Genomic DNA, 16378 nt, shown 5'->3' with positions numbered 1-16378 from the left:
TATAGATTGAAGTTAGCTTTAACATAGCGTTTAATGACGTAATTAAATACAATAACAATTTAATTTCAGGTGCCCTCCAGATGTATACATAAAACAATTAGACAAATCTTACGCAAATTTTATTAACTCAATATGGCCGCACCGTTACGAAGACTCTGAAAAATTCATAGAACTTTTAATAGAGATGAATGACTCTTACGGAGTATTTTTAAAATCAACCAATGAATTGGTGTCTTGGATACTTTTATCCATGTTGGGTCAACTAGGTGTGCTACAAACAGAGGACGAGCATAAAAGGAAGGGATATGCAAGTTTAATAACCAAATATATGTCAAAACAACTAGCTCTAAAGGGTTACAATGCATTTGGAACAGTAATAGATACTAATCACTCTTCTATAAGCATGTTCACAAAACTTGGCTTCAGGAGCTTAGGGATAGCAATGTACAGCCATCAACAAAAATAGTATCGGGTGTTGATATGATGTACTAACTAGAAATAAAGTTTGAAATGTTGGATGTCTAAAATGAAGTGAGTTAGAGATAGGGAACGCCAAGATAATAAACTGAAATAAATTTTCCATTCAGGTTTACTTTTAATATTGTGAACCTCTACGCCAACGCAACGTTAGTGAGAGTCGACATTGTCAATTATTCTGTCAAAAGTTATATCATATTTCATTTATACAACTTCATAAACTTACCAGTAAATGGACTTTAGCCTCTATAAAAATATTGTATTTATGAGAAGCTTGTAATAAATAGTTAATACATAGTAAAACTGTGTTTCATTGGGTATACGTATAAAGGATGTATTTCGCAATGAACGTATAATCCACTCTAAAAGCGCTAGTTGTACATATTTGGTTGGGAGCTTTCATTCTCCTTGCACAGCAATCTTCGCTAATTTATTCACTAACACTAGATTCTGACAGGTTTCTAAAGAATGCCGTCTTGTTTCAGATAAAAATGCCTGATACAACGGAAGACATTTTGGTAGAAATACCAGACGATGACTTACCTAAACTCTTAGACATGTACGAGAAACACAAAAACTGGGCACCGTATGTTTACAGTATAATATTGACTGGTATTGAATGGAGAAGGAAGAGAAAAGAAAAATATACGATATTTTTGTCGCCTAATAACTGCTGGAAGCAAGATGGAACATTTTTTGTGCTGCTAACGGTAAATTGAAATGCTCTGGTATTTTAGTACATAATAATTGTCGCAAAGCGATTATTCCGACATAATCAAACTTATATATTAGTAATAGAAATGTACATCAGCAGTTTTTTAACCAAAAATTGATCACTCTAATTTAGTGTCCTTAGAAAACCAGATTTGTAAAAAGATCTTTAAAAGTGCTGAAGATGAGAAGAAGAAGAGGAAGAAGAACATTTTAGTAATACCACTATCCGCGTCATTTGTACATGTACATGCCTGCCTCACATTTGAAGCTTCGCATCGATCAATTTATTCAATACATACCTAGCGGCACTTTAATGCCCTGTCAGCCTGGAGTGCCGGTGAACAATCCCATTTTTTGCTGAGAGACGTTGGCCGAACATGATTTGACGCTTTGCTTAGTCGAGTGAATGGCACATGTCTTTATGACAGTCAGTAGCATCGTTTATCGTGAGCATAGACCAGCACACGGCTTCACCTCAGGTTCAGCCTATTTCTGCTACTACAATTCGTATTGCCGCTTACTAACATAAATTACTACTGTTTATTTATTTGATTGTCGCCACAAAGTTTCCGATATCTAATAGTGATCTATCAAATTCTCGACAAAACTTTTTTAGATCTAGCCGTTAAAAGATGACAATATCCTACTCCTAACATTTTTGTATATATTAATTATAGTCTCATCAAGTAATACATGGAAAATGCAGGAACAGTATTAATATTAAATAACTAAATAATGAATGTCTATTTTTGAAGTACTATTAAGAAAAAAATGTATAACGGTAAGCTTCATATTTGAAGATATATACAATGTAATTGGGCAGATATGTGGCAAACTGGCTAAGAAAGAAAAAAAGTAATAAAAAGTTTGAAAAATATATAGGAAAAAATGGTTTTTTAATTGGAATGGAGATAATTATTTAGTTATTTAATATTATGTTCTTTTGTTTGTTTTTTCGCCAAAATATGTCTGTTGTGACTATTTTCAATAAATGTGAAAATCTTAAGAAAAATTTAGTACCCACTGGGACAAAAATTGGTAGACAATTGAATAACTTTTTAAGAAACAAAAATTAAGAGGAAAAGATTAAGTATCTTAACAGTTTTTAAGTCAACAGTTACGCGATAATAAAAAAAAGTTAATATCTCGAGTACCTACTTTATATTTCATTCAAATTTGCTAGAGGAGAGATTTTATGGGGATGCTAAATTAGAATATAGTACTAGCTTTTATGAAAAACCTCTAATATAAATATATATTCTTAATAAAGTTCGTCTCTTTTTTAATTTTAGAACCTAACGTTCATGACGAAAATTTAGTCAGAATAATCGCTTTGCAGGTAATTATTCCGCCTTAAAATGTCAAAACATTCCAATTTGAAATAAGCGAGACATAAGAGTAGCTCCATGAAAGTGAAACACACATAATATTAACATTTTTTAGCATTATTCCTTTTTCCTATTCTTTTTTTCCATGGATGATTGCGGCAAAAACATATATCACGGCATTAAGGAAACTAAAAGATTAGATACCCAATTTTCCAAAGGCAAAGGATTATGGCTGTATACGATCCATAGAAAATTTTATCCCATTGTGATGAAAGCGGCTAGAGAGAAAGGTTTACGCACAATCATGGAAGAACATTGCTATATGTTCAGCATTCCAAAAGAAGAAGCTTTGAAGTTTGATACGGAGTATGTATATATGTATTATGGATAGGGTGTTCGGAAGAGAAAGAAATATTTTTCCTGGGTAACTTCTTGAAATAAAAATAAACCGATTTAAATCAAGTTGTCTTAGTTTTGATTCGTAAAATAGTCAGTAGGCGCCAAAAAATTCTTTATTCAAATTTTTTAAGTCTCTTCCGTCACTATTGAAGATGTTTCAAGGGAATTTTATGCAGGAATATTATTGGAGTAACCAAAAATGGGCATACATTTTTTGCTAAATTTGTAGAGGTATTAAAACATTTTTTTTATTTAGGCTAATTCATTTAACGACTTATTTTTCAGTAGGCATTGACATTTAAATGGAAATAGGTTAGTGTAAATATAGAGAAATATTCTGGACATATTAGTAAAACGATTATGTTTAATTAGATCAGGATGCACAAAAATTTCAAATCCGTATGTGATGGATGAAACCATCTTGCTAAATTTGTAGTATATTGAAAATTATTTACTATTTACAAGTAGACCAATCCTTTGAAATAAAATTATAGAGAAACATCTTTTAACTATCACATTCACTTGTGATGACAGAAAATTTGGAACAATATACAGCTGTCATATTCGGTTACACAAACGACAGCAGAAACAGTTATAATGCTTGAAACAATCTTACAGCTGATGTGGGAAAACAAACTTATGAATGATTTCCCCGCTTCAAGTATGAACTAAACCGCTGAAGATATTTCAAAAATTCGCAAACTGATCTTGGAAGACCATTTCAGAATCACTTACGAATCTGCCGATATCTTTGGATTGTCTTGAACTGGCTTCCAATTGATTTTAAATGCGGTACTGCATAGTAAAAAAATTATGTAGTGTAAATTCAAAGTTATTTATGACATAAATTTATTTTTGTACTGAATTTTGAATGAACTTAAGATTTTAACAAAGAAATGAGCTCATTAACGCCCAGTTTGTTGTCAACAAATAATACAATCCATATGATATTTGTTGAGATCGAATTCCAAGACAAGAATAAGCCAATAAAGTTCTTTTATCGGAACTACTGTAACAATTTACCGCCGCAGGGGCGTGACTTGAAATTTTCCGTGTTATTTTCAGAATATTAAAATCATTGTATACGTTAAACACGAAACTCTTCGAATGGGATTTAAAATTCTTTCTTTTATTTTTTACTTATGAAGTTACACGCCTTCGTAACTGCGAAACACAGTATGCACTACAAGCTGCTACGGTGAACGTCACACCGCCAATTCTACCTAGGCTGTCGAATGCGGTTAATTCCAAGAAAATGACGCAGGGGTCTTCTTGAAATTCTATCTCAACAAAAATCGTACGGACGTATACTTAGCTTATCAAGAATTGACTTTAGTTATTATTAGATTGTGGTACAACAATTTGAGACATAGTTTAGCAAGTTAATACGAAAGTTATTCAATGTTGCCAATTTAAGGAGGTTTATCTGATTTGGAATTGACGAACAAATATTCATTAAAAAATTAATATAAGCTTATTAATATGAAGAAAATCCTCAAAAAAAAAAATTATGACTAGTTTGGATACCTAAGAGACGAGATATTAATAAAATAATTTTTACGATTTAGTAGTCTTATGAGAATGCAGATTTTTTGGTTTTTCCACTTAGAATGCGCAACAATTGACGAACAGTTTCCACAACCACTTGTATAAATAGGAAACCGATATCTAAGGAATCGTAGATATCGATTAGGTACTTGTAACATACATAATTTATAATAATTCTTCTTCAAACTGCTGTCGTTGACTAACTTAATCTCCATATGCGTGATAGCGGCAACGCCGCGGTCTCGACGTAGCGTATTATTTGAAATTCGCAGGTGTCCAAACAAACAGAATGACCGAACGGGAGCGAGCGAACGCCGAGCAGAGCGCGCCATCCAAGTGTAGCGTTGCCAAAGGCTTACTACTTTAGTCACTAGCGAATCTACAGAAACTTTCGTTAGACTTTAGACGTATCTCCGTACCCGATAAACCTCCTTAAGATTTATTTAGCTAACAAGTAGTTATAGTAGTTATTACTCGACGAATACTGAGATTATTTCAACACAATTGGCTGTGGACTCGTTTTAACAAAAAAAATTGTTGTTTTTGTGTGAAAATTTACTAATATTTTTTATGGAAAGGAAAAATTATGCTCTATGTTTTAGATAAAAAATAAGACTACGTTCAGCTACCCTATACAACTAACTGTGTGTGAAATTCAAATGAAACATCTAAAAAAGTGAAAATGTAGCTTTACAAAAATGGGACAGAAGTTTTTTTTATACCTGTAACTCTTTAGAAATACAAAATTATACTAACGTAACTAGGTTTAAATAGTTTTTTTTTTCATCCAAGAAAACTACTCGTTTCCAGGCACCCTGTATAAATTAAATATTAAAGCAACATGAAACTCGTGGAATATTTTTGTAATACTATTATAATTTCATTCACAATTTTTCTTTTACTTATATATTTAATCCTCTTGGTGGTTTTCATTTCACACCCTTGGCAGAAGTAGCCAAAGGTATTACGTATAATTGTGTGTGTGTGTATGAATGATTTTATTTTAGGTGTCCATCAGAAGTATATATAAAAAAACTGGACAAATCTCACGCAAATTTCATTAATTCTTTATGGCCGCATCGTTACGAAAATTCAGAAAAATACCTAGAACTTCTAATAGAGATGAATGATGCTTACGGGGTGTTCTTAAAATCGTCCAACGAATTGGTATCGTGGATACTTTTGTCCATGAAGGGTCAACTATGTGTACTACAAACGGCTGAAGGATATAGAGGAAAGGGATATGCAAGTTTAATAACTAAATATATGTCAAAACAACTTGCTCTGAAAGGTTACAATCCATTCGGGACCGTACTAGATACGAATCATTCTTCCATAAGTATGTTCAGAAAAATTGGGTTCAAGAGTTCGGGAATAATAATATACAGCTACCAGCTAAAATAAAAACAGACTAAGTTTCGTTTCACACAGATTCCGATGATCATCAGCATGTGGACGAGCTTTTCTTGTCAGTGCGGTTTATCGATGACGATGTGCGATCATTTCTGGTAGCGAATTGCTTTTGCGAGTCGAACGATAAAACTAGGAAAATGGTTTCAACAGTTATTATTATTTAAGTTATTTAGGGATTGGCCATCAGTAGTCTAGACACAATCTACCGTCACTTGTACAGTTGTTTATCTGCACAAGTGCACAATCATTCATATAGCATCATAGGTATAATTTATTTTCAGAAAATTTAAATAGTTTGAATGCGAACTCTCGTATTTCTTCCTAAATAATCTTTCATCCAATTCCTTCGTCTCTGTTTGTATTGTTTCGCAATTTTGTTAGCATCTTCTACATGAATTAAAATATGGAAGTAGTCTCCACGATTTTCTCTGAGTTTACATTTCTAGAATTGCAAATCAAGCGGGTTTAGAGGCTGTTTCAAATTCGCTTCTCATAACAGGGTAAGAAATACGAACTTGCTTAAATTGAGGTAAAGTTGCTTAAACGAGGAACCAACATTATGCCTCTAAGAAATAAGGCTAACGTGATTAGTTTTCGAAATATTTGAAAAAAAAAATCCGTTTGTTTCATTTTAGCCTCGTTTGAGGTGATATTGAAAAAAGAACACTTTCTCATGACAACTCCTTGCCCTCTTTCGAATGGCATAATCAATTTTTATATGTAACGTTTTGTCTCTCCAGGGCCATCATCAACTTCATTCTTTTAAATACGACCCTGGACATTTTATTACATTACCCCCAATAACGTACTGCCTCAGCCCGAACCAGATACAGACGTTTTCTGTCGAAAAATCTTCAATGTATTCGTTCTTTTATCTAAATTTTTTATTTAAATTTCTATGTTTATTAAATTATCGTATCCTCTAAGTGTCGTTATGCCCTGTGAAATCCACATAGTTTTTTTAAAATATTACCATCACACGTTACAATAAAACATTATTAGAGTTTTAATCCCGTGCTCATAGTTATTTATAGGTTTCTCGTGTGCTCAAAATTCAAACAAATTTCGATATAATCATTTGAAGTTTGGTTGTTCATATGCATTTTTAAGAATTAATTTGTCATAATAAAATGAAAATTGTAATAATGTTTGACACAACAACTTATCGAGTTATGTATGACCAGGTGATGCTAATAGTTTCAATAACTAGGTGGATTTCACAGGATCCAATGACATTTAGAGTGTACTATAATTCAATAAACATAGAAATCTAAATAGAAAATTTAGATACCTAAATTTGGAATTTGGAAATGAAAATTTCGAGGGTTGTATTTAAAAAAATGTTGATGATGGTCCTGAAGAGACGAAACGTTACATATAAAAATTGATTATGCCATTCGACAGAGGGCAAGGAGTTGCCATGAGAAAGTGTTCTTCTTTTCTCGATTTCACCTCAAACAAGGCTGAAATGAAACAAAAACGGATTTCCAAAATTTTGATTGTTTCAAATATTTCGAAAATTAATCATGTTAACTTTAGAGGCATAATATTGGTCCTCTGATTATGCAACTTTGCTCCCATTGAGGCTACTTTGTATCTCTTACCGTTTCCGAGATCCCTGTAGTGAGAAGCGTATTTGTAACAGCTTCATACAAAGCAGAGTTGTCTGCACAATCCTATCACACTAAATAAAATAGAAGCATAACAGATATATAATCTGCTATTGTTTTATAGAAATTGTTTTATTTACAACATAGAATTCCTCTTCTTATTTATTTTGAACTTATTCCATTTTGCAGTTATAATTTACCATGGTTTGAGTCAGTTTCAAAGTGACTAAAAAACAGAAATGCTGATAATCAGCTCACTGATCATCACTGAATGAAATCATGCATTTCTATTTATCACTTTAAGCCGAAACTTAAATGAGTCGGAGATGGAACGTATGCAATACATTTCATTTGTGTAAAATTTCTGTAAAATAATTAAATAAACCCAGTAAAGTATTGTAAAGAACGTAGCTTGTAATATGGGAAGTAAATCTACGTTATGCTTTGTAAAATATTTTACTTTCGAAAGTGACGCTTTGTTCTGATGTAGAAAATAGTAATAAATAATTTAATGTAAAACTATGTTTCATTGAACCTAAGTGTAAAGAATCCATTTGTATTTACTTGAAAATAAAAGTCACAGGTGGCGCTAAACAATTTAGGACAATCTAGAAATGGGTATAGTTCCTTTAAAATTTAAATGAAATACTTACCTATCCTGTAACGAACGATCGAATTCAATAAAGTAAAAAATTAAATTCAACCATTGCTTTTATTATATTGTTTTACTGTTATTAGTTATTTCGCTAAAACAATTAGCAATTAAATTAAGTAAAGTTAAGTAAATAAAATTAAGTCAAAAAATAAAAAATATATCAGTAGGAAGTGGTTTTTCAATGTCTCTCTTTATAAGTAGATAAAACTGACAAATTTTGAAATACTATTTGGTTCCCTTCTGCGACATTTTTTGAATTATTACGTACTTACCTTATGGGGCAAAATAATATCTCGGTTGGACTCGATTATTTCGAAAAAAGTTTCAGACAAAAATTGTAGGGCACCGAGGGGGCTATTGAAAGGTCCATATTACGACTTCCGGTCCAGACCGAAAGTGGTGTTTTTAAACCAGAAGTTGATTTTTTTAATCGAAACACCCATTTTTTTACCACGAATTTCGATTGAAAAACGAAAAAGAATACATTTTGTTCTTATTATTTTTCGATTTAACTCTTATTTTGGCCATAAAATGACCATAAAAGAAACAAAAAAAACAAGAATCTTGAGACAACGGAGTACCTTGTTGGGATCACTTTTTTAAAAAAATGTTTCATACAAAAGTTGTAGGATGAAAAGGGAGCTATCTTGACATGACCTTGAAAATGGTGAGAGGCGAAGGGACCCGCCGAAAACAAGCACCCCAAAGAGAATAAAAAAATTAACTTCCGGTCTAAAAACGCAACTTCCGGTGTAGACAGGAAGTCGTAATATGGACCTTTCAATGGCCCCCTCGGTGCCCTACAATTTTTGTCTGAAACTTTTTTTGAAATAATCGAGTCCAACCGAGATATAATTTTGTCTCAAGATAAATGCTCCACCCGGTATAATACGTATATTAGATAACAATTCAGTCACATTAATCCCAAAATACACTAGTAGTAACACACAATACAAACTATTATCTGTAGTTTATAAAGCCAATGCTTATCTGGTATCACCAATTAAAGTCTCCTTAAGACTGTCTCTCTCACAGAAAATTTTTAAATATTTCTATTTTATTTGTTTTAGAATAAAACAGTTTGTATTGTAGTTTAAATATTTAATTTTTTCTTGTTATAATTCCCGTATTTTTTGTTTATAATTAATATATTAGGTACTTATTTATTTTTTGTTATTATATTACGTGTATATTTTTATAAATTTTATATCTACACTTGACATCTTACAGCTATCCAAGAAAATTATAAGGTGTATAAAAATAATAAAATTAGCTGAAGAATTTCTATGTAATATTTATTGACCTAATTCTTTTCGTGAATTGTGTCTAATCTTTATTTATTTGATAAATCAGACTAGTTATACTATCCCAAAGCTAAAAGATATGTTAGCGCATACGCCACAGTAAAAGTAAACAATTAACAATAGACAACGAGTATATAAAACATGGAGGATTTATTTTATCACACACTGTGACCTTAATCACAATCAATATATAGAAAAGATATGTAACGCAGGATATATTACTTATTACGTTCATTGTAGACGACATTTAATAAAGATATGGAAGTATCTACATGGAATACTATAAATATAGATAAATTAAACTAGACATTTTTGCTTAGGTTGTTTTAGCAAGTTTTAGTTCGTAATGACTTTGTAACCCATATGAAAATATAGGTTATATGGTTTTTATTTGCAGGTAAAAATGACTGAGGGTGAGCAAGACATTTTGCAAGACATTCCTGATGAGGATTTGCCAAAATTAGCAGAGCTGTATGACAAACATAAAAACTGTGCACCCTACGTTTACAGTACTATAATGACCGGCATCGATTGGAGGAGGAAAAAGAAAGAAAAATATTTGATATTTATGTCACCTAATGGTTGTTGGAGGGAAGACGGCACATTTTTCGTATTACTAAAGGTAAATATAGAAATAAGTATATTCTTTCGACTCCCTACGATTTTTTATTCCTACTTGAGGCAGAAATGACAAATTTAGACTTTCTCTGTTAAATGTATAGGCAAAATAAAAGGTTTCCGGTTGCTTTTATAAAAGACTATGCATTAAAAATTTCTGCTGCAATTTTTACTGCACGATTTCAATTATTAAAATATCAATTAGTAAGAAGATCCATATTTTATGTATATTCAATGTCTTATGTACGCAACACATTCAATTAGTACTTTATTAATGAATTTATTTATTGATTTATTTCTTCATCAAGGGTAAATATATTATAATATCAACGCATACATGGGTTACTGTTGTCATGCATAACGCTTAAAATTTCAACAATATTTTCAATTACTAAAGTATTTATATTTTTTCAGTACTATTCTTTCGATATATTCATATTTTCCTTGGATGATACTGGCAAAAATATTTATGAAGGTATCAGAAAAACTAAAAGGTTAGACACTGGTGATTTCAGAGACAGGCCACCTTTATTGTATTCGATACATAACAAGTTCTATCAGATTGTAGTAAAGGCCTTCAAAGATAAAGGGATATCAATGACTCAGGAGATTCCTTGTCACATGTTCAGTATTCCGAGGCAAGAAGCTCTAAAATTTGAAACAAAGTAAGTCGATATAGTATAAGGAAAGGTTGTTACATAACATGAATTGTATAATAACGTTGTTAGTGATTATAGAAATTGTTTTTGTCGTGTTTGTGCACTTGGGTCCTTAATGTTTTTGTATTTCCGTCCATAATAAATGCGCTAATTTCGAGCACAGAATACCACAGTTGTTCAGATTGTTCAATGATGGGTCACAGTATCAAGTACTGGTCATAATTTCTTTATTTCTTTTAAGTACACACAGAAAAAAGTTATGTTAAAACTGTATACAATTATAACACTGTTGATTGTTGAATATATGCAGAAAATACGACGAACTACAGTTAGTGTCGTGAGTTGTCAAAAAATTATATTTAAAATGTAGTTTACTTTCCAAAAAATTTGGGAAATGTATTCATTTTCTACTTTACTAAAAGATACGCGTCGTGTTAAAGTTTCACAAATTTTAAACGAAAATTTCTAGATATTGCAGCTTTTGCTACTACGTTGTTGCTATACTTTTCAAAAAAAAAATTAAATACTTGTGTAAATTGTCATGGGGTACTTAAAAAATAGATAAAACAGGCTATATGTTTTATTTAGATAATAGTAATTCCAATATGTTTTCAGAATTTTAAAGACGCAAAAATGTGGTAAAATATTGTTTTTATTATACAGGTCCCGAGGTAATGGGACAAAATCCATGGGTAGATTCCTGAAGCAAAAATATTTCGATTTAGCCGAACTTACCTTAGTCCAAAAGTTGATAGTTAAAGAGATACAGAATTTTAAATGTAAAATGTTATTTTAGCTTTTTTTCATTTGTTTCTTAATAAATATATATCTACACAAAATTTCGGGGTTTGAGATTCTTTGGGTTGAGGTATTGAAATCTGTTCACATTTTGGCTCATAGGGCGCTAGCTCCTGTAGTTGTGTTAGAAACGTCATAACTTTTTTATACAAAAAAGATATGAAAGCAGATGAATTGGTAGGAGAAACAGCACAGCAAGAAGGCTAAGATTAGCTCAGATGGAGGTGTTTATAACTGGTTACTACCTACATAAGCTGGGCTTCACTGAAGAAGTTGCGTTAGCTGTGTTTGTATTATGTACCTGTCCTGTAGGAAAAATCAGCAGGGTCTCTACAATCGGAGAAATCCAGCTTTTAACGTAGGATCTAGACAAAGTCTCATCCAACAAGCTCATTTGCTACATTAGGAAGTTTAACCTTCTGAGTGAAATATAACATTTGAAATTGGTCTAACCCAGAATAAAACATTGTTAAAACCATTTAAAATCACAGAATTTAACACACATGGGGTAACCAAAAGGTTGGCAGTTTGATTGATGTTCTTTAGTGGTGTTTGCAAATTTATATCAAACAGTTGTATTTAAGAAGTATTCTTGTCAAGAATAATTATGTGCCAAATTAAACCCTTTACTTATTCGCCTACGGTTAGTAGCGATTTAAAATACACTAGGCACAGAAATTAAAGATATTAAAAAATCCCAAATTTTGGGTAATTTTCAAATTTTCAACTTGGACGGAAATGGTCGTAGAGAGAATAAAAAAAAGGAAATTGAAGCTTCAAGTGTCTAGCTTTCGAATCTTGAATTTAAAATTTTTGTGCGTCAATAGGTTTTGAGTAATCATAAACAAATCAACGAAAAAAATTGCAAATTTTTGCTTTTCTGACTTTTTTTTGGTAATTTCACTATAAAGCTCTTTTAGATAATTTAATTCTCTTCAATTTGAGCGGTTCCGAGTTATCGTCGATTAAAGCAAGCATGTTTGACTTTGGTAATCAATTACTCGGGAAATAATGATCATACAGGAAATCCAAGCAAGGTTTTGAAAACTGCAAAGTATTCCACACGTCCTGCTCATGGGGCATCCTTTCAGTCTCATGGACGATAATGCTCGTCTTCATGCCGCAAACGTACGAGAAATTTTCGTCACGCCAACGACGTGGTAACTCTCAACAACTCACATATGAATCCCGACTTGAACCCCATTGGACATGTTTAGGACATGTTCGGGCGTCGATGACGACGAGACTATCCGCAATTACAAAATCACCATTATTTGACCCAGGCTTTTTTACAATCTTGGCAAGGAATTACGCAACGAGACAGCCAGTGGTGCATTAATATGCGAGACCGCTCAGAATGGGTGATCGGGAACAGAGGCGGCAATACGCGATATTAAATTGTGATCTGCAACGACAAATCAAAATTTTCTTTCTTTTTGTTTATAATAATAAACGGTTTTTGATGAAGAAAATATGGATTATTGCTAATAAAAATATTTTTATCTTAAAAAAATGAATAAAAAGCCAAAAATTACTTATTACATTGATTATCAGCATAAACGACAAATCTAAACATTCCGGGCACTAAGAGAAAAAATTATCAGGGTTTCTTTAGGACACTTTGAGGTTGAAAAGTTACAGTCAATATCCTTAGTTTATTCATTATTTGCAAAGTTATGCCAAGTTATTCAAATATCCTGAATTATGCAACTTTTTACTTTTTTCTAACATTTTCACTTCGAATTATTTTTTTTTATCAAAAATCAATAATTGCTTCTTGTAGAGAATACTTTGCGGTTCTCAAAACCCTGCTTGGATTTTCTGTACGATCATTATTCCCCGAGTAATTGATTGCCAAAGTCAAAAATTATTTTTTTTTTAATCAGCCATAACTTAGCGAAAAATCATCGCACAGGGCTCCGGAACCGCTCAAATTAAAGAGAATTAAATTATCTAAAAGAGCTTTATGGTGTAATTACCAAAAAAAAAAAGCCCATAGGCCTTTTTAAAGAAAAGCAAAAATTTGCAATTTTTTTTTCGTTGATTTTCTTACGATTACTCAAAAACTGCTAACGCTACAAATTGTAAACTCCATATCGGAAAACTAGACACTTGAAGCTTCAATCTGCTTTTTTATTCTATCCACGAATATTTCCCTCCAAGTTACAGCTCTTTGAAAATCACCCAAAACTTTTGGGATTTTTTTAATATTCCTTAATTTCTATGCCCAGTGGTTTCTAAGGAAATGCTATAAGTAATGTTTCCTTTTACAAAATAAGGTCTCTCACATGAGGTGTTGGTCAGTATAACAAAATTTTGAAACCATTATGAAATGTGAAGATCACTTCCACTCCAACAACAATTTTTAACCTCTGGTTAATAATGAAGTTTAAGATCCATCTGCAATTAGAAGGAACATTTGAAAAGTGGTATAAGGGATACCATAGTCGAAAAGCTGTACTATATACGGTTTTTGTAAAGGGTACCTTAAAATTTTGAACAGAAAAATACAACGCAAATAATTTCTGAAGACACTTTTATAACAGCGTTATTTAAGTTTTTTTATTAATTGCTTTCTCTCATAGCTAACGAAATTAAATCAACATACCATTTAAGTCATATAACTAAATGTCCCTTATATTCAGGTGTCCTCCAGAAGTCTACATAAAGAAGCTAGACACTTCTCATGCAGAACTCGTGAACTCAGAATGGCCGCACCGCTACAAGGACTCGGTTAAATTTGTATCTTTATTAATAGAAATGAATGAAGGGTACGGATTGTTTCTTAAATCCAATGATGAGATGGTCTCTTGGGCATTATTGTCTATGCTTGGTCAGTTGACTATGGTGCAAACTGTGGACTGTCACAAAAAGAAGGGTTACGGAAGTCTCATGGTAAAATATTTAAGCAAAATCATTGCAAATAAAGGTTACAGTCCATTTGGAACCATTCTGGAAGAGAATAGAGCGTCTATTTATATGTTTCAGAAACTTGGGTTCAACAATTTAGGCATATCAATTTACTCCTTGTATTAATGAAATCTAAGAACGATTGTAGATGTACTTGATATGCTTGCTTTTATTAAAATTTGTTTAGTAATATGTGTTTATGTATCACCAAATGTTTCAGAAATATAAAACTGATACTATAAAATGAATTAAATTTAAATGACGAGATGCATCAAATTTTTTATGTATTTTGTTCAAATACCAGTCGACACACACAACTTTTTCCAACTAAACTTTAAAATGGCAGTGCAGTTTCAACGCTGATTGCACTTAACAAATAAATTCTATTTTATTCCCAGAAGGACGAAAATGTGAATTATAGTGCAACAAATTAATTGTTTTTACGTGCATTCGTTTCCAAAATAGGAAATATGATTTGTTATTTTGTTGAAAGCGACTCGTTGGAATAGCCAGTCATAAATAAACGTTCTGTTCGCGAATTTTGAAACTTGACATAAATATTGTGATAATCCTCTATTACTTTCTGTGATGTTTCGTCTTTAGAAGATGGTAGTACACTAACTGTTTCGGATTACTCAACTCATGTAAGGAAAAAAGCCTTTATATAAAGGAACACCCGAAAACAGTAGTTTTGAGGGTTCCACAGCACGTGCTAATAATATTGAACCTACAACTCAGTTGCGATAGAGTCACCACTTAAGATGTCGACAGTTAAGAACGACGAAACGTTTGGAAACATTGGACACGATCAGTTGCAAAAGCTACTTGCCTGTGGAATAAGAATCGAAATGAACGTAAGGGCGGGTCTAAGGGTTTTAATAGCAGGTTCGCCCCCATAGAGTCTACCTCGACAACAACAAGGGCAGGTCAAAGATACCTAGCTAAGACTAAGGAAATGAAAGGTAATTCTGCAACCGACAGCGACCAGATACAAAGGCCACGGCTTAGCAACCCGGAAAACCATTGTATTGTAAATATTAGCAACAAAAACCTTAAAACCGCTATTTTAATTAATTGTTTGATAACTACAATGTTTGCTAAAGAATAATAACTGGAAAGTTATGTTTTTGAAATAAAATATATTCTTTTCAAGAACGCATCCAGGTAATAAAAGTAGTGTACTAATTTCAAAAATATTCTGTAGCATCGAATTTTTAGGATTCTTCATGATAATGACTTCCCAGGTCTAGTTGACGCATTTATATACCAATTCAACAAATTATTATTAGCCCAAATGTATATGATTTCCGTATAACTCCTTTATAATATAATAATTTAATTTTTCTTATTATTTTAGCTACCCGAAATAGACAGAATATCACTATATATTTTAAAAGAAACAAATAAAATAATTTTAGTGAATCTTGCGCCCTCCTATTAGACTACAAGTCCATCGGAAATTTTCAAGGGGTTATATTACAGGTGAGTACACAGGTAAGCTACAACCCGCCCCACCAAGGGGGGCGGGTGGTGGTGGGGGGCGTGATTTTCAGCAAAACATTTTTGTACGGCATTTCTAAAGTATATATAAAAAAATCATAAAAAAAATGAACCTCGACCTAATGCCGTACAAAAATAGTAATACCGGAAGCCAGGAAAATTTTGGCCCGGTTTTTGGTGATTTACTGCAGAACGGCATTTATTCTGCAAGTTTCAGATTGATACGTAGATAACTTTTTTAGTGACGCCGTACGTATCTGCTGATACAGGGGTTAGAAATGTAGGGCGCAACCCTCTATTTTAGCCCCCATTGTTTCAGGTCATTGAAAAATCGATTCCACATGATTATTTAAAACTCCAAATAATTCTTAGCAACTATGCCGTCTGAAAATTATAGTTAATGCAAAAGTTTAAAAACAATTACTTGTATTTCGGAATTGAGTTT

The 16378-nt window shown here is 32.1% G+C and overlaps 2 protein-coding genes across 6 annotated transcripts in view; both read left to right on the top strand.

The window, feature by feature from the left end:
• The window catches only part of LOC108903292, a 159482-nt gene extending 158950 nt beyond the window's left edge, over window positions 1-532 (top strand). For 4 of the 5 annotated variants that reach the window (XM_018705412.2, XM_018705410.1, XM_018705414.1 and 1 more), the window contains exon 4: window positions 64-532. In XM_018705412.2, the coding sequence (XP_018560928.1) occupies window positions 64-466 (403 nt within the window). In that variant the 3' untranslated portion in view covers window positions 467-532. The remainder of the gene's footprint in view (window positions 1-63) is intronic. The other variant, XM_018705415.1, reaches the window with a different exon arrangement.
• Window positions 475-14613, top strand: LOC108903289. Its single transcript, XM_018705407.1, has 5 exons — window positions 475-531; window positions 963-1187; window positions 9846-10070; window positions 10481-10731; window positions 14169-14613. The coding sequence occupies exons 2-5, from the start codon at window positions 969-971 to the stop codon at window positions 14557-14559; spliced, it is 1086 nt and encodes a 361-aa protein (XP_018560923.1). The 5' UTR covers window positions 475-531; window positions 963-968; the 3' UTR covers window positions 14560-14613.
• The last annotated feature ends 1765 nt before the right edge of the window (window positions 14614-16378 follow it).

This window comes from Anoplophora glabripennis, unplaced genomic scaffold (genome assembly GCF_000390285.2).
Source record: "Anoplophora glabripennis isolate ALB-LARVAE unplaced genomic scaffold, Agla_2.0 scaffold92, whole genome shotgun sequence".
NCBI classification, from domain to species: domain Eukaryota; kingdom Metazoa; phylum Arthropoda; class Insecta; order Coleoptera; family Cerambycidae; genus Anoplophora; species Anoplophora glabripennis.
Note: the sequence above shows the minus strand (reverse complement) of the source record. Positions and strands in the feature narration are given on the sequence as shown.